Below are 16,892 nucleotides of genomic sequence, written 5' to 3' on the forward strand. Positions count from 1 at the left end.
ATAGTATTTATTATTCATATTTTAAGTCTCTATTGTACCTTCCATCAAAATAATCAATATAGATTTTGCTGGAACAATTACATCACATTTTAGCACTAATAGACAGAAAACAGACTGGTGGGTGGAATAGATCCAATTGGGGTGTGGTTAAGCGCTGCAACACTAGAATGTTGCAAATAAAAAATACTTATCAACTAATTACAGCCATATGCTGCTTATCTTATGATCATTAGCCTGTAGCAATTCTTGTTAATTCATTTAAACATATCAAGAATTGTGAGTAAAAAAAGTTCTGCTTGCTGAAAATAATTTTGGATTTGCATTTAGGGTTTTAACCATCTGCAGTTGTTCAAGTCTAATACATGATGCCACAAGAGGATTGTAATGAGACTGGAACTAGGTTTTCAAATTGCGGAACACAAATACGTTTAAGTATCATAGTTGAACAATATCAGCTCTCCCTATTAAAACAAAGGAGGACATTTTTCTCTCAAGTGTCATCAGAGTGTGGAATTCTTCTTCCAAGAATGTAATGGACACTATCTTTAAATTTATTCAAGGTTGAATTAGGTAGATTTTTGATTGACAATGGAGTTAAGAGTCATTTCAGAAGGCAGTTAGAAATCAACCACATTTCTATGGTCTGGAGTTACATGTGCATCAGATTGGTTAAGGATGGCTGATTTTCTTTGTAAAGAACATTAGTAAATTAAATAGGTTTTAATGACAATCAATGATAGTCTCAATGGTAATAATGAAACTAACTTTCAATTTCAGATTTTATTAATTTGTATTTACGTTACACTAGATGCTGTGGTCAGATTTGAATGCATGTCTCCAGAGCAATAGCCGGGACTTCCCAATTACTAATCCAGAGTCATACAGCTATAGAATCATAGTGTTGTCCAACATGGAAATAGACCCCTCGATCCAACTCGTTCAGATATCCTAAACTGATCTAGTCCCATTTTTCTTTTAGGTTAGATTCCCTACAGTGTGGAAACAGGCCCTTTGGTCCAAAAAATCCACACTGACCCTCTGAAGAGTGACCCACCCAGACCCATTTCCCTCTGACTAATGCACTTAATACTACAGGCAATTTAGCATGGCCAATCCACTTGACCTGCACATCTTTGGACTGTGGGAAGAAACCCATGAGGACACAGGGAGAATGTGCAAACTCCACACAGTCACCCGAGGCTGGAATTGAACCTGGGTCCCTGGTGCTGTGAGGCTGCAGTGCTAACCACTGAGCCCCCCCAGATGCACTTGGCCCATATCCCTTTCACCCTTCCTATTCATGTACCTATCCAGATGCCTTGTAATTGTACCAGCCTCTGCCATTTCCTCTATCAGCTCATTTCATACATGCACCACCCTCAGCATGTAATAGAGGAATCACCACGACACTACCATGAGCCCCATGAGTCTTCCTGGGGTGTGAATCCAGGACACCAGATTCAAAAGATACTCTGCATAACCCCGACCAATGGACTATTGTGGCTTCTCTATTCTATTACCACAAATTTTGAAATTAATGAACCTGGTCATGTCAAGCTATGGCTCAGTGGTGAGAAAGTGAGGTCTGCAGATGCTGGAGATCAGAGCTGAAAATGTGTTGCTGGAAAAGCGCAGCAGGTCAGGCAGCATCCAGGGAACAGGAGAATCGACGTTTCGGGCATAAGCCCTTCTTCAGGAATGAGGAAAGTTTGTCCAGCAGGCTAAGATAAAAGGTAGGGAGGAGGGACTTGGGGGAGGGGCGTTGGAAATGCGATAGGTGGACAGAGGTCAAGGTGAGGGTGATAGGTCAGACTGGGGTGGGGGCGGAGAGGTCAGGAAGAGTGGTTGCAGTTTTATCGCAGAGTTCAGAGATTGTGGCATTTTTCCAACTCCATACTTGAACCCATAATCCATGCTGACATGCGCAGTGCAGTCCCACAGTACTGTTCTTTCAGAGAAAAGGTTAAAGCAAAGTTCTATTTGTTCTTTCATGAGGGTATCAAAAATCCCTGAAAAACACAGAAGTGGTCCTAAAATTTCATTTAGATTTTGGAAATAAGGAACCATTGTTTTCAGTACCTCTTCCAAACTCCACTCCCTAGCTACCAAGTCTATCCTTTTTCGCAGCAATCTGAGATTAAGCCAAACTGTTTACAAACTCATGTGTCATATTTACTCCCAAAATGAGCTTCTGACATCAGATTCACAGCATCACCAAATCTGCCTTCATCTAACACTCATCATACCCTACAACCTCCTCCAGTTCTGGCCTCTCGAGCATCCTCCATTTTAATCTGCTGTTAGCGATTAGACCTTTTTGTCAAGGTCCTTACTCGGTAAAATCCTCCCTAAACCTCACCACCTTACTGCTCCCCCATCATGATGATCTTGAAAAGCTACCTCTTGGACCAAAGTTTAATTAATTAAATCTAATTTTGCTCATATTGTTTCAGTAAAGCACATTTTTTTCAAACGTAAGTTATGTATCAATACAATTTGCTGTATTCTGGCCAATAGTTTTCCCTAACTGACATCACCAAGATGGATTATGTGATTTTATCCAATTAATCAAATCTCTCTCTCTACAGACATTTACTGACCTATTGTGTGGTTCATGTATTTTATATTTTTTATTTTAAATTTCCATCATCTGCAGAATTTTGCATTTGTTCACTGTTGTTTGTGGGAGTCCACATTGTGCAAGTTCTGCTGCCTTTCCTAGATTACAACAGTAACTACATTTTGATCAAACAGATCATTTGCTGGATTATACCTGGAATGTGTGGATTGTTTTTTGAGAATATATTGGACAGGCTGGGCTGATTTCTACTGGAGTTCAGAAGAGTCAGAATGATGTGTCTCAGATCCTGAAAGTTCTTCACAAGGTCAACGTGGAAAGGATGTCACTTGTTGTGGGTCAGTCCAGAATGAGGGGATACTGCTTTAATATTAGAGGTCTCGTTTTCAGGAAATAGATGAGTTTTTTTTCCTCTCTGAGGTTGTGCAACCTCAGAAGACTGGAGATGGGGTCATTAAATAATTTTAAGAAAGAAAATGTACAGATTCTTGTTAGGCAGAGGAATTAGAAGTTATTGGGGATACAAGGGATATGAAATTCAAAACAACACATCTTATTGGATGGTGGTGTAGGCTGGACGTACTGATTGGTCTACTTCTGCACCTAATTTATATGTTTGGGTGTTTCATGTGATGAGGAGAAAGTGAGGTCTGCAGATGCTGGAGATCAAAGTTGAAACTTTATTGCTGGAACAGCACAGCAGGTCAGGCAGCATCCAGGGAACAGGAGATTCGACGTTTCGGGCACAGGCCCTTCTTCAGGAATCATTCCTGAAGAAGGGCCTGTGCCCGAAACGTTGAATCTCCTGTTCCCTGGATGCTGCCTGACCTGCTGTGCTGTTCCAGCAATAAAGTTTCAACTGTTTCATGTGATGCTCTTACTGTCTAGGTGAAGGGAGCTTTATGCATGTGAAAGTCATCCCCATCAGTACACTGTCTCTCCATTCCGATCATCATCTCTCCATTTGCCTCTCAACTCAAAATGGGACAGTCAAGCTGCAGACAGGTAATACATGGGCACAGGGTGCATCACAGCCCCAGGCTAAACTCTCACAGTAACTTGCAGGAGGTTTGGCCCACAGGCATGCAATGTACATGCCCCCTAACATATAAACACATTCTGGCATTCCTGAATAAACTCCCAGCTACGGACAAACAGCACCATTGCCATGTGGGGACCTCTGGAGGCTGGAGGGCTGAAGGATATATCCTGACTTAAAAAGTCTGGAGTGGAGTTGAAAGCCAGAAAGATGTCTAAGTGTGTCATATTTCCAGAAAATCCTGCAAGCAAATCAACATCACGTATAATTGTTTTTTGAAAACAGCGAGAGCAATATTTTATTTACGATGTTTTACATTCCTTTGGACTCAACCAGAAGGTCAAGAAGGTGACTCCCGTGTGTGTGCAATCAAAGGTTTTCATAAACTTTAATGTAAAATCAAAATATTACGGAGCCTGAAATAAAATCCAAAAGTTCTGGAGAAGATCAGCAGTGCTGGCAGCATCTGTTGAGAGAGAAATTGACAATTAATGTTTAAACTTAATGGTCCTTTGGAACTGAAGCAAGGTGAAAATGTTATGGTTTCTAACTGTACTGGGACAGGAGCAAGTGAAACAAAGGGAAAGCCAGGGGAAAGTCAAAAGGGAGTCATACTGATTGTGGGGAATCGCTGAAAGCAAACCAGGTACCTTGGGAGGGGGTGGAGTTTCAATTGGAGATCCATGTTCAGTGGAAGTTCACCTATAATTGGGCCTTGCAAAGGCAAGTATAATTATTCAACCCAGAATAATTATATTCTGCGCAGAACAAATTGTTTTGTATTCACCCACTTTTTCAAAGAAATGAAGTTGAATATTGGTATGTTATATTTCTGTTTGAAATAGCAAATGCTCTGAAAGCATATCAAAAAGTTACAGCCTTTAAAAGAAACCCTTCAATACTATCCTTTCATATTTCTTCCAAAATGTTTTTGTTAAATATGCAGCGATATAATTGGCTTATTTCTTTTTATCTCAACATCCCCCACACAGTGTTGAAGCATTTTTAGGGCAAACCAAAGGATATCAAGATGTTTTCAATGTTAGTAAATGGTAAGTCTTTCGGTAATAGTGACAATAATTACCACATTCTCACAATACAATAGTTAAAAATTGATCAGAGTCCCTAGGCATTCTCCATCTTGATATTTTTCTTCCAGTCATTTTAGACTAACTAAATAATTTTCCCCAATATGTCCATTCACCTAAACAAGAGGAAGACAATAGCTTATTTAAACCACACACAGTTTCTGTATAAGGGCTTATGAAACCTTAAGTAAAACTAAAATTTAACTATTAGTGTACCTGATTTTCACCCCTGTAAATTTTTCCTTCTATTGTTTTAGAATTTAAATGATTTCTGCTAAATAAATAGTCATAACAACTCAACCCGAGTTTCCTTTAAAGTTGGGGATGTTGATAAAACTCAAGGCAGTCTTGACAAATACAATGGAAGTTGATCTATTGGTAACTGCTTTCTTTTTGCTGCTACTCTATCTACCTGCAGATGTCTAAGCACTGTACTGGGGCTAATTCTTTCCAATAAATTTGAACTCATGTATATGTGGTGTTCAGGCTGTGTTTAATTTTTAGTTGCTAACTAATTCATTTTGGACAAGGAAGTTAATTCAGCAATGATTTCATTGTCAGAATGTATTCATTCTCCAGTTTAAAGCTGTTGTTAAACACCAAGCAGAGCTATCAGAATTAATGAGTCGCACAGTAGCTATTACCTCAAGAATGTGAATTTTGGCAAGTTCTGAAGCAGGGCTGTTCCATCACGTCTTGCAATTTCTAGCAAGAAGAAGAGCAACAACAAAAGAAAATGATAGTCTAGATGATACGAGGTCGTGAAAGGCAAATTCTCATTGTGCTATACTAAGAAGAGGCAGATAAATTCATAGAATAATTACTGCACTGAGGAAGTAATTTGACCTTTTTTGTCTGCAGCAGCTCTCAGAATCAACTCCAATTCCATTGGTCCCATTCCTGCTTCTTTCTTACAATCCTACAACTTTTTAATCTTTTTAAAATTGGTCCTTATACAGTTCCTGTTAGCTGAGTAGACAGGACAGCTGGTTTGTATTTCAGGGTGATGCCAACAGCATAGGTTTATTACCCACTCTGGCCGAGGTTATCATAAACTATTGTCCTTCTCAAACTCTTCCCTTGCCTGAGGTGCAATGACCCTCAGGTTAAACCCCTACCATTTATCTCTCTAATGAGAGAGTAGCCCTATATTCCAATAGGACTATGGTCACTTTACATTTCCATTTATCCAATTCCCTTTTGATTGAATCTGCCTCTGCATCACACTTTCACTGAGTGAATTTCTGATCCTATCTATTCATAGCTGAAAAAGCTTTTACTCATTTTGCCACTGCTTCTTTTTGAGTGTTAATTGCAAATTAGTATCCTCGGGTTCAACTCCTTCCTGAGCAGGACAGTTTCTCCCTATCTATTCTATCTAGATCACTCATGGCTTTGTACAGGTTTATCAAATATTCTCTCAAAACTTCCCTTCTTGATAGAGAACAGCCTTAGGATTTCCAATCTCTCTTTGTAATTTAAGTCCTTCTTAAGACCATGTTCGCAACTTATTTCTAGACACTCTTCAAAGCTTTCACATCTTTCCTAAAGTGTACTGTCCAGAAATGGATACAATAGCGAGTTTTGAGAAGATTTGTAGCTCAAATTGAGGTTTTGGATGAAGGTTTGCTCACTGAGCTAGAAGGTTTGTTTTCAGATGTTACCAAGTATGGTGACGAAACATCTAAAAACAAACCTTCTAGTTCAGCGAGCAAACTTTCATCCAATGGATACAATACTCTAGTTGTGGTCTAACCAGTTGTTATGACTCACTGGGATACAGCACTAGAAATCAAGCTCCGTTTACTCGAATTGTCACAAAAGTTAAAGATTTTTTGAAGTTCACATAGTTCCACAATTTAACTGATTTTCAGATCCAGGTTAGTAGAAACCACAGGCTACGTTTCTGTGCTGAACAAGAACTACTACTTATTACAAGTAATTAGACCCTAGCTACAGTGAAATAGTTATAAACCATTGACAATTAACACTACTAATTAAAACACTCATCTCCTTTAAAATCCTCTTTTGCACAGACACATATAGATGACAGAATGCCAAAAGAGTAAATAGATTATGGGCAAAGGGTGAAAAGTGAAAAGATAGTACAGTAGCTTTGTTCCCAGGATCTATGGCTAAGATGATCTTTATGATTCTTCTGTTAACCAGCACATTGCTTCAGTTCTTTTGCTCTAATGCTTGCATTGGTTGGTAACAGACACAAATTGGCTGTCTTATCAGTTAAAAGTCATAATTAAAACAATTGCAGGAAAGAGTAATTGATTTTCTTCCGGTTTGTGTGTGTTTTGACTGCACAAAACAGAAAGACAGCTCCTGAGCTGGGGAAAAACTGAAATCTCTCTTTCTCCACAACTTGCTCCCAGTTCCAAGCTGCTTGTTTATCCAAGAACAAATCATTCAGTTATTTGTAGGCAAAAATATCTCTGTTAATGATAACTGGATAGTAGTCCACATACTAATCAATTTTTGTTGCCAACAAAAGCTGCATCTGTACAACCCCTCCGCTCCAAATCATCTGCACAACCCCTCTGCTCCAAATCATCTGCACAACCCTTCTGCTCCAAATCGTCTGTACAACCCATCTGCTCCATATCGTCTGTACAACCCCTCTGCTCCATATCATCTCTATAACCTCTCTGCTCCAAATCATCTGTACGACCCCTCTGCTCCAAATCATCTGTACAACCCCTCTGCTCCAAATAGTCTGTACAAACCCACTGCTCCATATCATCTGTACAACTCCACTGCTCCATATCATCTGTACACCCCTCTGCTCCAAATCGTCTGTATAACCCCTCTGCTCCAAATCGTCTGTACAACCCCTCTGCTCCAAATCATCTGTACAACTCCTCTGCTCCAAATCATCTGTACAACCCCTCTGCTCCAAATCATCTGTACAACCCCTCTGCTCCAAATCGTCTATACAACCCCTCTGCTCCAAATCATCTGTACAACCCCTTTGCTCCAAATCATCTGTACAACTCCTCTGCTCCATATCATCTGTACAACCCCTCTGCTCCAAATCATCTGTACAACCCCACTGCTCCATATCATCTGTACAACCCCTCTGCTCCAAACCGTCCGTACAACCCCTCTGCTCCAAATCATCTGTATAACCCCTCTGCTCCAAATTGTCTGTACAACCCCTCTGCTCCAAACCATCTGTTCAACTCCACTGCTCCATATCATCTGTACAACTCCTCTGCTCCAAATCGTCTGTACAACCCCTCTGCTCCAAATCATCTGTACAACCCCTATGCTCCAAATCATCTGTACAACTCCTCCGCTTCAAATCATCTCAACAACCCCTCTGCTCCAAATCGTCTGTACAACTCCTCCGCTCCGAATCATCTGTACAACCCCTCTGCTCCGAATCATCTGTACAACCCCTCTGCTCCAAATAGTCTGTACAAACCCACTGCTCCATATCATCTGTACAACTCCACTGCTCCATATCATCTGTACACCCCTCTGCTCCAATTCATCTGTACAACCCCTCTGCTCCAAATCATCTGGACAACCCCTCTGCTCCATATCATCTATACAACCCCTCTGCTCCAAATCGTCTATACAACCCCTCTGCTCCAAATCATCTGTACAACCCCTTTGCTCCAAATCATCTGTACAACTCCTCTGCTCCATATCATCTGTACATCCCCTCTGCTCCAAATCATCTGTACAACTCCACTGCTCCATATCATCTGTACAACCCCTCTGCTCCAAATCGTCCGTACAACCCCTCTGCTCCAAATCATCTGTATAACCCCTCTGCTCCAAATCGTCTGTACAACCCCTCTGCTCCAAATCATCTGTTCAACTCCACTGCTCCATATCATCTGTACAACTCCTCTGCTCCAAATCGTCTGTACAACCCCTCTGCTCCAAATCATCTGTACAACCCCTATGCTCCAAATCATCTGTACAACTCCTCCGCTTCAAATCATCTCAACAACCCCTCTGCTCCAAATCGTCTGTATAACTCCTCCGCTCCGAATCATCTGTACAACCCCTCTGCTCCAAATCGTCTGTACAACCCCTCTGCTCCAAATCATCTGTACAACCCTCTGCTCCATATCATCTGTAGAGCCCCTTTGCTCCAAATCATCTGTACAACCCCTCCACTCGAAATCATCTGTACGACCCCTCTGCTCCAAATCGTCTGTACGACCCCTCTGATCCAAATCATCTGTACAACTCCTCTGCTCCAAATCATCTGTACAACCACTCTGCTCCAAATCATCTGTACAACCCCTCTGCTCCATATCATCTGTACAACTGCACTGCTCCATATCATCTGTACAATCCCTCTGCTCCAAATCATCTGTACAACCCCTCTGCTCCAAATCATCTGTACAACCCCTCTGCTCCAAATCATCTGTACAACCCCTCTGCTCCAAATCGTCTGTACGACCCCTCTGCTCCGAATCATCTGTAGAACCCCTCTGCTCCAAATCATCTATACAACTAGTCTGCTCCAAATCATCTGTACAACCCCTCTGATCCAAATCGTCTGCACGACCCCTCTGCTCCATATCATCTGTACAACCCCTCTCTCAAAATCGTCTGTACAACCCCTCTGCTCCAAATCATCTGTACAACCCCTCTGCTCCAAATCATCTGTACAACCCCTCTGCTCCATATCACCTGTACCACTCCTCTGCTCCAAATCATCTGTACAACTCCTCTGCTCCAATTCATCTGTACAACTCCTCCGCTCCAAATCATCTGTACAACCACTCTGCTCCAAATCATCTGTACAACCCCTCTGCTCCATGTCATCTGTACAACTGCACTGCTCCATATCATCTGTACAATCCCTCTGCTCCAAATCATCTGTACAACCCCTCTGCTCCAAATCATCTGTACAACCCCTCTGCTCCAAATCACCTGTCCAACTCCTCTGCTCCAAATCATCTGTACAACCCCTCTGCTCCAAATCATCTGTAGAACCCCTCTGCACCAAATCATCTATACAACTCGTCTGCTCCAAATCATCTGTACAACCCCTCTGATCCAAATCGTCTGCACGACCCCTCTGCTCCATATCATCTGTACAACCCCTCTCTCAAAATCATCTGTACAACCCTTCTGCTCCAAATCATCTGTACAACTCCCCTGCTCCAAATCATCTGTACAACTCCACTGCTCCATATCATCTGTACAACCCCTCTGCTCCAAATCATCTGTACAACCCCTCTGCTCCAAATCATCTGTCCAATTCCTCTGCTCCAAAGCATCTGTACAACTCCACTGCTCCATATCATCTGGACAACCCCTCTAATCCAAATGGTCTGTACAACCCCTCTGCTCCATATCATCTGTACAACTCCTCTGCTCCAAATCATCTGTACAAGCCCTCTGCTCCAAATCATCTGTACAACTCTTCGGATCCAAATCATCTGTACAACCCCTCTGCTCCAAATCATCTGTACAACCCCTCTGCTTCAAATCATCTGAACAACCCCTCTGCTCCAAATCATCTGTACAACCCCTCTGCTCCAAATCATCTGTACATCCCCTCTGCTCCAAATCATCTGTACAACTCCACTGCTCCATACCATCTGTACAACTCCTCCGCTCCAAATCATCTGTACAACCCCTCTGCTCCAAATCATCTGTACAACCCCTCTGCTCCGAATCATGTGTACAACTCCTCCGCTCCAAATCATCTGTACAACCCCTCTGCTCCAAATCATCTGTACAACACCTCTGCTCCAAATCATCTGTACAACACCTCTATTCCAAATCATCTGTACAACCCCTCTGCTCCAAATCATCTGTACAACTCCTCCGCTCCAAATCATCTGTAAAACCCCTCTGCTCCAAATTATCTGTACGACCCCTCCGCTCCATATCATCTGTACAACCCCCCTGCTCCAAATCATCTGTACAATCTCTCTGCTCCAAATCGTCTGTACAACCCCTCTGCTCTAAGTCATCTGTAGAGCCCCTTTGCTCCAAATCATCTGTACAACCCCTCCGCTCGAAATCATCTGTACAACTCCTCTGCTCCAAATCATCTGTACAACTCCACTGCTCCATATCATCTGTACAACCCCTCTGCTCCAAATCATCTGTACAACTCCTCCGCTCCAAATCATCTGTAAAACCCCTCTGTTCCATATCGTCTGTACGACCCCTCCGCTCCATATCATCTGTCCAAACCCTCTGCTCCAAATCATCTGTACAACCCCTCTGCTCCAAATCGTCTGTACAATCCCTCTGCTCTAAGTCATCTGTAGAACCCCTTTGCTCCAAATCATCTGTACAACCCCTCCGCTCCAAATCATCTGTACAACCCCTCTGCTCCAAATCGTCTGTACGACCCCTCTGATCCAAATCATCTGCACAACTCCTCTGCTCTAAATCATCTGTACAACCCCTTTGCTCCAAATCATCTGTACACCTCCTCTGCTCCATATCATCTGTACAACCGCTCTGCTCCAAATCATCTGTACAACCCCTCTGCTCCAAATCATCTGTACAACTCCTCCGATTCAAATCATCTGTACAACCCCTCTGCTCCAAATCGTCTGTACAACTCCTCCGCTCCGAATCATCTGTACAACCCCTCTGCTCCAAATCGTCTGTACAACCCCTCTGCTCCAAATCATCTGTACAACCCCTCTGCTCTAAATCATCTGTACAACTCCTCCGCTCCAAATCATCTGTACAACTCCTCCGCTCCAAATCATCTGTACAACTCCTCTGCTCCAATTCATCTGTACAACTCCTCCGCTCCAAATCATCGGTACAACCACTCTGCTCCAAATCATCTGTACAACCCCTCTGCTCCATATCATCTGTACAACTGCACTGCTCCATATCATCTGTACAACCCCTCTGCTCCAAATCATCTGTACAACCCCTCTGCTCCAAATCATCTGTACAACCCCTCTGCTCCAAATCGTCTGTACGACCCCTCTGCTCCAAATCACCTGTACAACTCCTCTGCTCCAAATCATCTGTACAACCCCTCTGCTCCAAATCATCTGTAGAACCCCTCTGCTCCAAATCATCTATACAACTCGTCTGCTCCAAATCATCTGTACAACCCCTCTGATCCAAATCGTCTGCACGACCCCTCTGCTCCATATCATCTGTACAACCCCTCTCTCAAAATCATCTGTACAACCCTTCTGCTCCAAATCATCTGTACAACTCCCCTGCTCCAAATCATCTGTACAACTCCACTGCTCCATATCATCTGTACAACCCCTCTGCTCCAAATCATCTGTACAACCCCTCTGCTCCAAATCATCTATCCAATTCCTCTGCTCCAAAGCATCTGTACAACCCCTCTGCTTCAAATCATCTGAACAACCCCTCTGCTCCAAATCATCTGTACAACCCCTCTGCTCCAAATCATCTGTACATCCCCTCTGCTCCAAATCATCTGTACAACTCCACTGCTCCATACCATCTGTACAACGCCACTGCTCCATACCATCTGTACAACTCCTCTGCTCCAAATCATCTGTACAACCCCTCTGCTCCAAATCATCTATCCAATTCCTCTGCTCCAAAGCATCTGTACAACCCCTCTGCTCCATATCATCTGTACAACTCCTCTGCTCCAAATCATCTGTACAACTCCACTGCTCCATATCATCTGTACAACCCCTCTGCTCCAAATCATCTGTACAACCCCTCTGCTCCAAATCATCTGTACAACCCCTCTGCTCCAAATCGTCTGTACGACCCCTCTGCTCCAAATCACCTGTACAACTCCTCTGCTCCAAATCATCTGTACAACCCCTCTGCTCCAAATCATCTGTAGAACCCCTCTGCTCCAAATCATCTATACAACTCGTCTGCTCCAAATCATCTGTACAACCCCTCTGATCCAAATCGTCTGCACGAGCCCTCTGCTCCATATCATCTGTACAACCCCTCTCTCAAAATCATCTGTACAACCCTTCTGCTCCAAATCATCTGTACAACTCCCCTGCTCCAAATCATCTGTACAACTCCACTGCTCCATATCATCTGTACAACCCCTCTGCTCCAAATCATCTGTACAACCCCTCTGCTCCAAATCATCTATCCAATTCCTCTGCTCCAAAGCATCTGTACAACCCCTCTGCTTCAAATCATCTGAACAACCCCTCTGCTCCAAATCATCTGTACAACCCCTCTGCTCCAAATCATCTGTACATCCCCTCTGCTCCAAATCATCTGTACAACTCCACTGCTCCATACCATCTGTACAACGCCACTGCTCCATACCATCTGTACAACTCCTCTGCTCCAAATCATCTGTACAACACCTCTGCTCCAAATCATCTGTACAACCCCTCTAATCCAAATGGTCTGTACAACCCCTCTGCTCCATATCATCTGTACAACTCCTCTGCTCCAAATCATCTGTACAAGCCCTCTGCTCCAAATCATCTGTACAACTCCTCGGATCCAAATCATCTGTACAACCCCTCTGCTCCAAATCATCTGTACAACCCCTCTGCTCCATATCACCTGTACAGCCCCTCTGCTCCAAATCGTCTGTACAACCCCTCTGCTCCAAATCGTCTGTACGACTCCTCCGCTCCAAATAATCTGTACAACTCCTCTGCTCCATATCATCTGGACAACTCCTCTGCTCCATATCATCTGGACAACCTCTCTGCTCCAAATCATCTGGACAACTCCTCTGCTCCATATCGACTGTACAACCCCTCTGCTCCAAATCGTCTGTACAACCCCTCTGCTCCATATCATCTGTACAAATCCATCGCTCCAAATCATCTCAACAACCCACTGGTCCATATCGTCTGTACAACCCCTCTGCTCCAAATCATATGTACAAACCCTCTGCTCCAAATCATCTGTACAACTCCTCTGCTCCAAATCATCTGTACAACTCCTACGGTCCAAATCGTCTGTACAACCCCTCTGCTCCAAATCATCTGTACAACTCCTCTGCTCCAAATCATCTGAACAACTCCTCCGCTCCAAATCGTCTGTACAACCCCTCTGCTCCATATCATCTGTACAACTCCATCGCTCCAAATCATCTCAACAACCACTCTGCTCCAAATCGTCTGTACAAACCCTCTGCTCCAAATCATCTGTACAAACCCTCTGCTCCAAATCATCTGTACAACTCCTCTGCTCCAAATCATCTGTACAACTCCTCCGCTCCAAATCGTCTGTACAACCCCTCTGCTCCATATCATCTGTACAACTCCTCCGCTCCAAATCATCTCAACAACCCCTCTGCTCCAAATCATCTGTACAACCCCTCTGCTCCATATCATCTGCACAACTCCTCTGCTCCAAATCATCTGTACAACTCCTCCGCTCCATATCATCTGTACAACCCCTCTGCTCCAAATCATCTGAACAACCCCTCTGCTCCAAATCGTCTGTACAACCCCTCTGCTGTAAGTCATCTGTAGAACCCCTTTGCTCCAAATCATCTGCACAACCCCTCCGCTCCAAATCATCTGTACAACTCCTCTGCTCCAAATCATCTGTACAACTCCACTGCTCCATATCATCTCAACAACCCCTCTGCTCCTAATCACCTGTACAACCCCTCTGCTCCGAATCATGTGTACAACTCCTCCGCTCCAAATCATCTGTACAACCCCTCTGCTCCAAATCATCTGTACAACCCCTCTGCTCCAAATCATCTGTACAACCCCTCTGCTCCAAATCATCTGTACAACTCCGCCGCTCCAAATCATCTGTTAAACCCCTCTGCTCCAAATCGTCTCTACGACCCCTCCGCTCCATATAATCTGTACAACCCCTCTGCTCCAAATCATCTGTACAACCCCTCTGCTCCAAATCGTCTGGACAACCCCACTGCTCCAAGTCATCTGCAGAACCTCTTTGCTCCAAATCATCTGTCCAACCCCTCCGCTCCAAATCATCTGTACAACCCCTCTGCTCCAAATCGTCTGTACGACCCCTCTGATCCAAATCATCTGTACAACCCCTCTGCTCCAAATCGTCTGGACAACCCCACTGCTCCAAGTCATCTGCAGAACCTCTTTGCTCCAAATCATCTGTCCAACCCCTCCGCTCCAAATCATCTGTACAACCCCTCTGCTCCAAATCGTCTGTACGACCCCTCTGATCCAAATCATCTGTACAACTCCTCTGCTCCAAATCATCTGTACAACTCCACTGGTCCATATCATCTGTACAACTCCTGTGCTCCAAATCATCTGTGCAACCCCTCTGCTCCATATCATCTGTACAACCCCTCTGCTCCGAATCATCTGTACAACTCGACTGTCCCATATCATCGGTACAACCCCTCTGCTCCAAATCATCTGTACAACCTCTCTGCTCCAAATCGTCTGTACGACCCCTCTGCTCCAAATCATCTGTACAACTCCTCTGCTCCAAATCATCTGTACAACTCCACTGCTCCATATCATCTGTACAACTCCCCTGCTCCAAATCATCTGTGCAACCCCTCTGCTCCAATTCATCTGTAAAATCCCTCTGCTCCGAATCATCTGTACAACTCCACTGTCCCATATCATCGGTACAACCCCTCAGCTCCAAATCATCTGTACAACCCCTCCGCTCCAAATAATCTGTACAACCACTCTGCTCGAAATCATCTGTAAATCCCCTCTGCTCAAAATCATCTGTACAACTCCTCTGCTCCAAATCATCAGTACAACTCCTCTGCTCCAAATAATCTGGACAACCTCTCTGCTCCAAATCATCTGTACAACTCCTCTGCTCCATATCGTCTGTACAACCCCTGTGCTCCAAATCATCTGTACAACCCCTCTGCTCCAAATCATCTGTACAACGCCTCTGCTCCAAATCATCTGTACAACTCCTCCGCTCCAAATCGTCTGTACAACCCCTCTGCTCCATATCATCTGTACAAATCCATCGCTCCAAATCATCTCAACAACCCACTGCTCCAAATCGTCTGTACAACCCCTCTGCTCCAAATCATCTGTACAACTCCTCTGCTCCATATCGTCTGTACAACCCCTCTGCTCCAAATCATCTGTACAACCCCTCTGCTCCAAATCATCTGTACAACTCCTCTGCTCCAAATCATCTGTACAACTCCTACGCTCCAAATCGTCTGTACAACCCCTCTGCTCCATATCATCTGTACAACCCCACCGCTCCAAATCATCTCAACAACCCCTCTCCAAATCGTCTGTACAATCCCTCTGCTCCAAATCATCTGTACAACCCCTCTGCTCCAAATCATCTGTACAACTCCTCTGCTCCAAATCATCTGTACAACTCCTCCGCTCCATATCATCTGTACAACCCCTCTGCTCCAAATCATCTGAACAACCCCTCTGCTCCAAATCATCTGTACAACCCCTCTGCTCCAAATCGTCTGTACAACCCCTCTGCTGTAAGTCATCTATAGAACCCCTTTGCTCCAAATCATCTGTACAACCCCTCCGCTCCAAATCATCTGTACAACCCCTCTGCTCCAAATCGCCTGTACGACCCGTCTGATCCAAATCATCTGTACAACTCCTCAGCTCCAAATCATCTGTACAACTCCACTGCTCCATATCATCTGTCCAACTCCACTGCTCCATATCATCTGTACAACTCCTGTGCTCCAAATCATCTGTGCAACCCCTCTGCTCCAATTCATCTGTAAAACCCCTCTGCTCCGAATCATCTGTACAACTCCACTGTCCCATATCATCGGTACAACCTCTCTGCTCCAAATCATCTCTACAACCCCTCTGCTCCAAATCGTCTGGACAACTCCTCTGCTCCAAATCATCTGTACAACTCCACTGCTCCATATCATCTGTACATCTCCGCTGCTCCAAATCATCTGTGCAACCCCTCTGCTCCAATTCATCTGTAAAACCCCTCTGTTCCGAATCATCTGTACAACTCCACCGTCCCATATCATCAGTACAACCCCTCTGCTCCAAATCATCTGTACAACCCCTCCGCTCCAAATAATCTGTACAACCACTCTGCTCCAAATCATCTGTAAATCCCCTCTGCTCAAAATCATCTGTACAACTCCTCTGCTCCAAATCATCTGTACAACTCCTCTGCTCCATATCATCTGGACAATCCCTCTGCTCCAAATCATCTGTACAACTCCTCTGCTCCATATCGTCTATACAACCCCTCTGCTCCATATCGTCTGTACAACCCCTCTGCTCCAAATCATCTGTACAACCCCTCTGCTCCAAAT

The 16,892-nt window shown here is 44.0% G+C and overlaps 1 protein-coding gene across 5 annotated transcripts in view; it reads right to left on the reverse strand.

Annotated features, from left to right (window-relative positions):
- Positions 1 to 3,836: 3,836 nt before the first annotated feature.
- LOC122555102 (OX-2 membrane glycoprotein-like) overlaps positions 3,837 to 16,892 on the reverse strand; it is a 45,475-nt gene continuing 32,419 nt past the window's right edge. The window contains exons 4-5 of one of the 5 annotated variants that reach the window (XM_043700785.2): positions 5,350 to 5,410; positions 3,844 to 4,083 (exon numbers count right to left, since the gene is read on the reverse strand). In XM_043700785.2, coding sequence (XP_043556720.2) covers positions 4,065 to 4,083; positions 5,350 to 5,410 — 80 coding nt within the window. In that variant the 3' untranslated portion in view covers positions 3,844 to 4,064. Of the gene's footprint in view, positions 4,084 to 5,349; positions 5,411 to 16,892 lie in introns of all 5 variants that reach the window. The other 4 variants (XM_043700783.2, XM_043700784.2, XM_043700782.2 and 1 more) reach the window with 4 other exon arrangements.

Source organism: Chiloscyllium plagiosum, unplaced genomic scaffold, assembly GCF_037043375.1.
Source record: "Chiloscyllium plagiosum isolate Xiang-an unplaced genomic scaffold, Cpla_swu_hap1 HiC_scaffold_12, whole genome shotgun sequence".
Lineage (NCBI taxonomy): Eukaryota > Metazoa > Chordata > Chondrichthyes > Orectolobiformes > Hemiscylliidae > Chiloscyllium > Chiloscyllium plagiosum.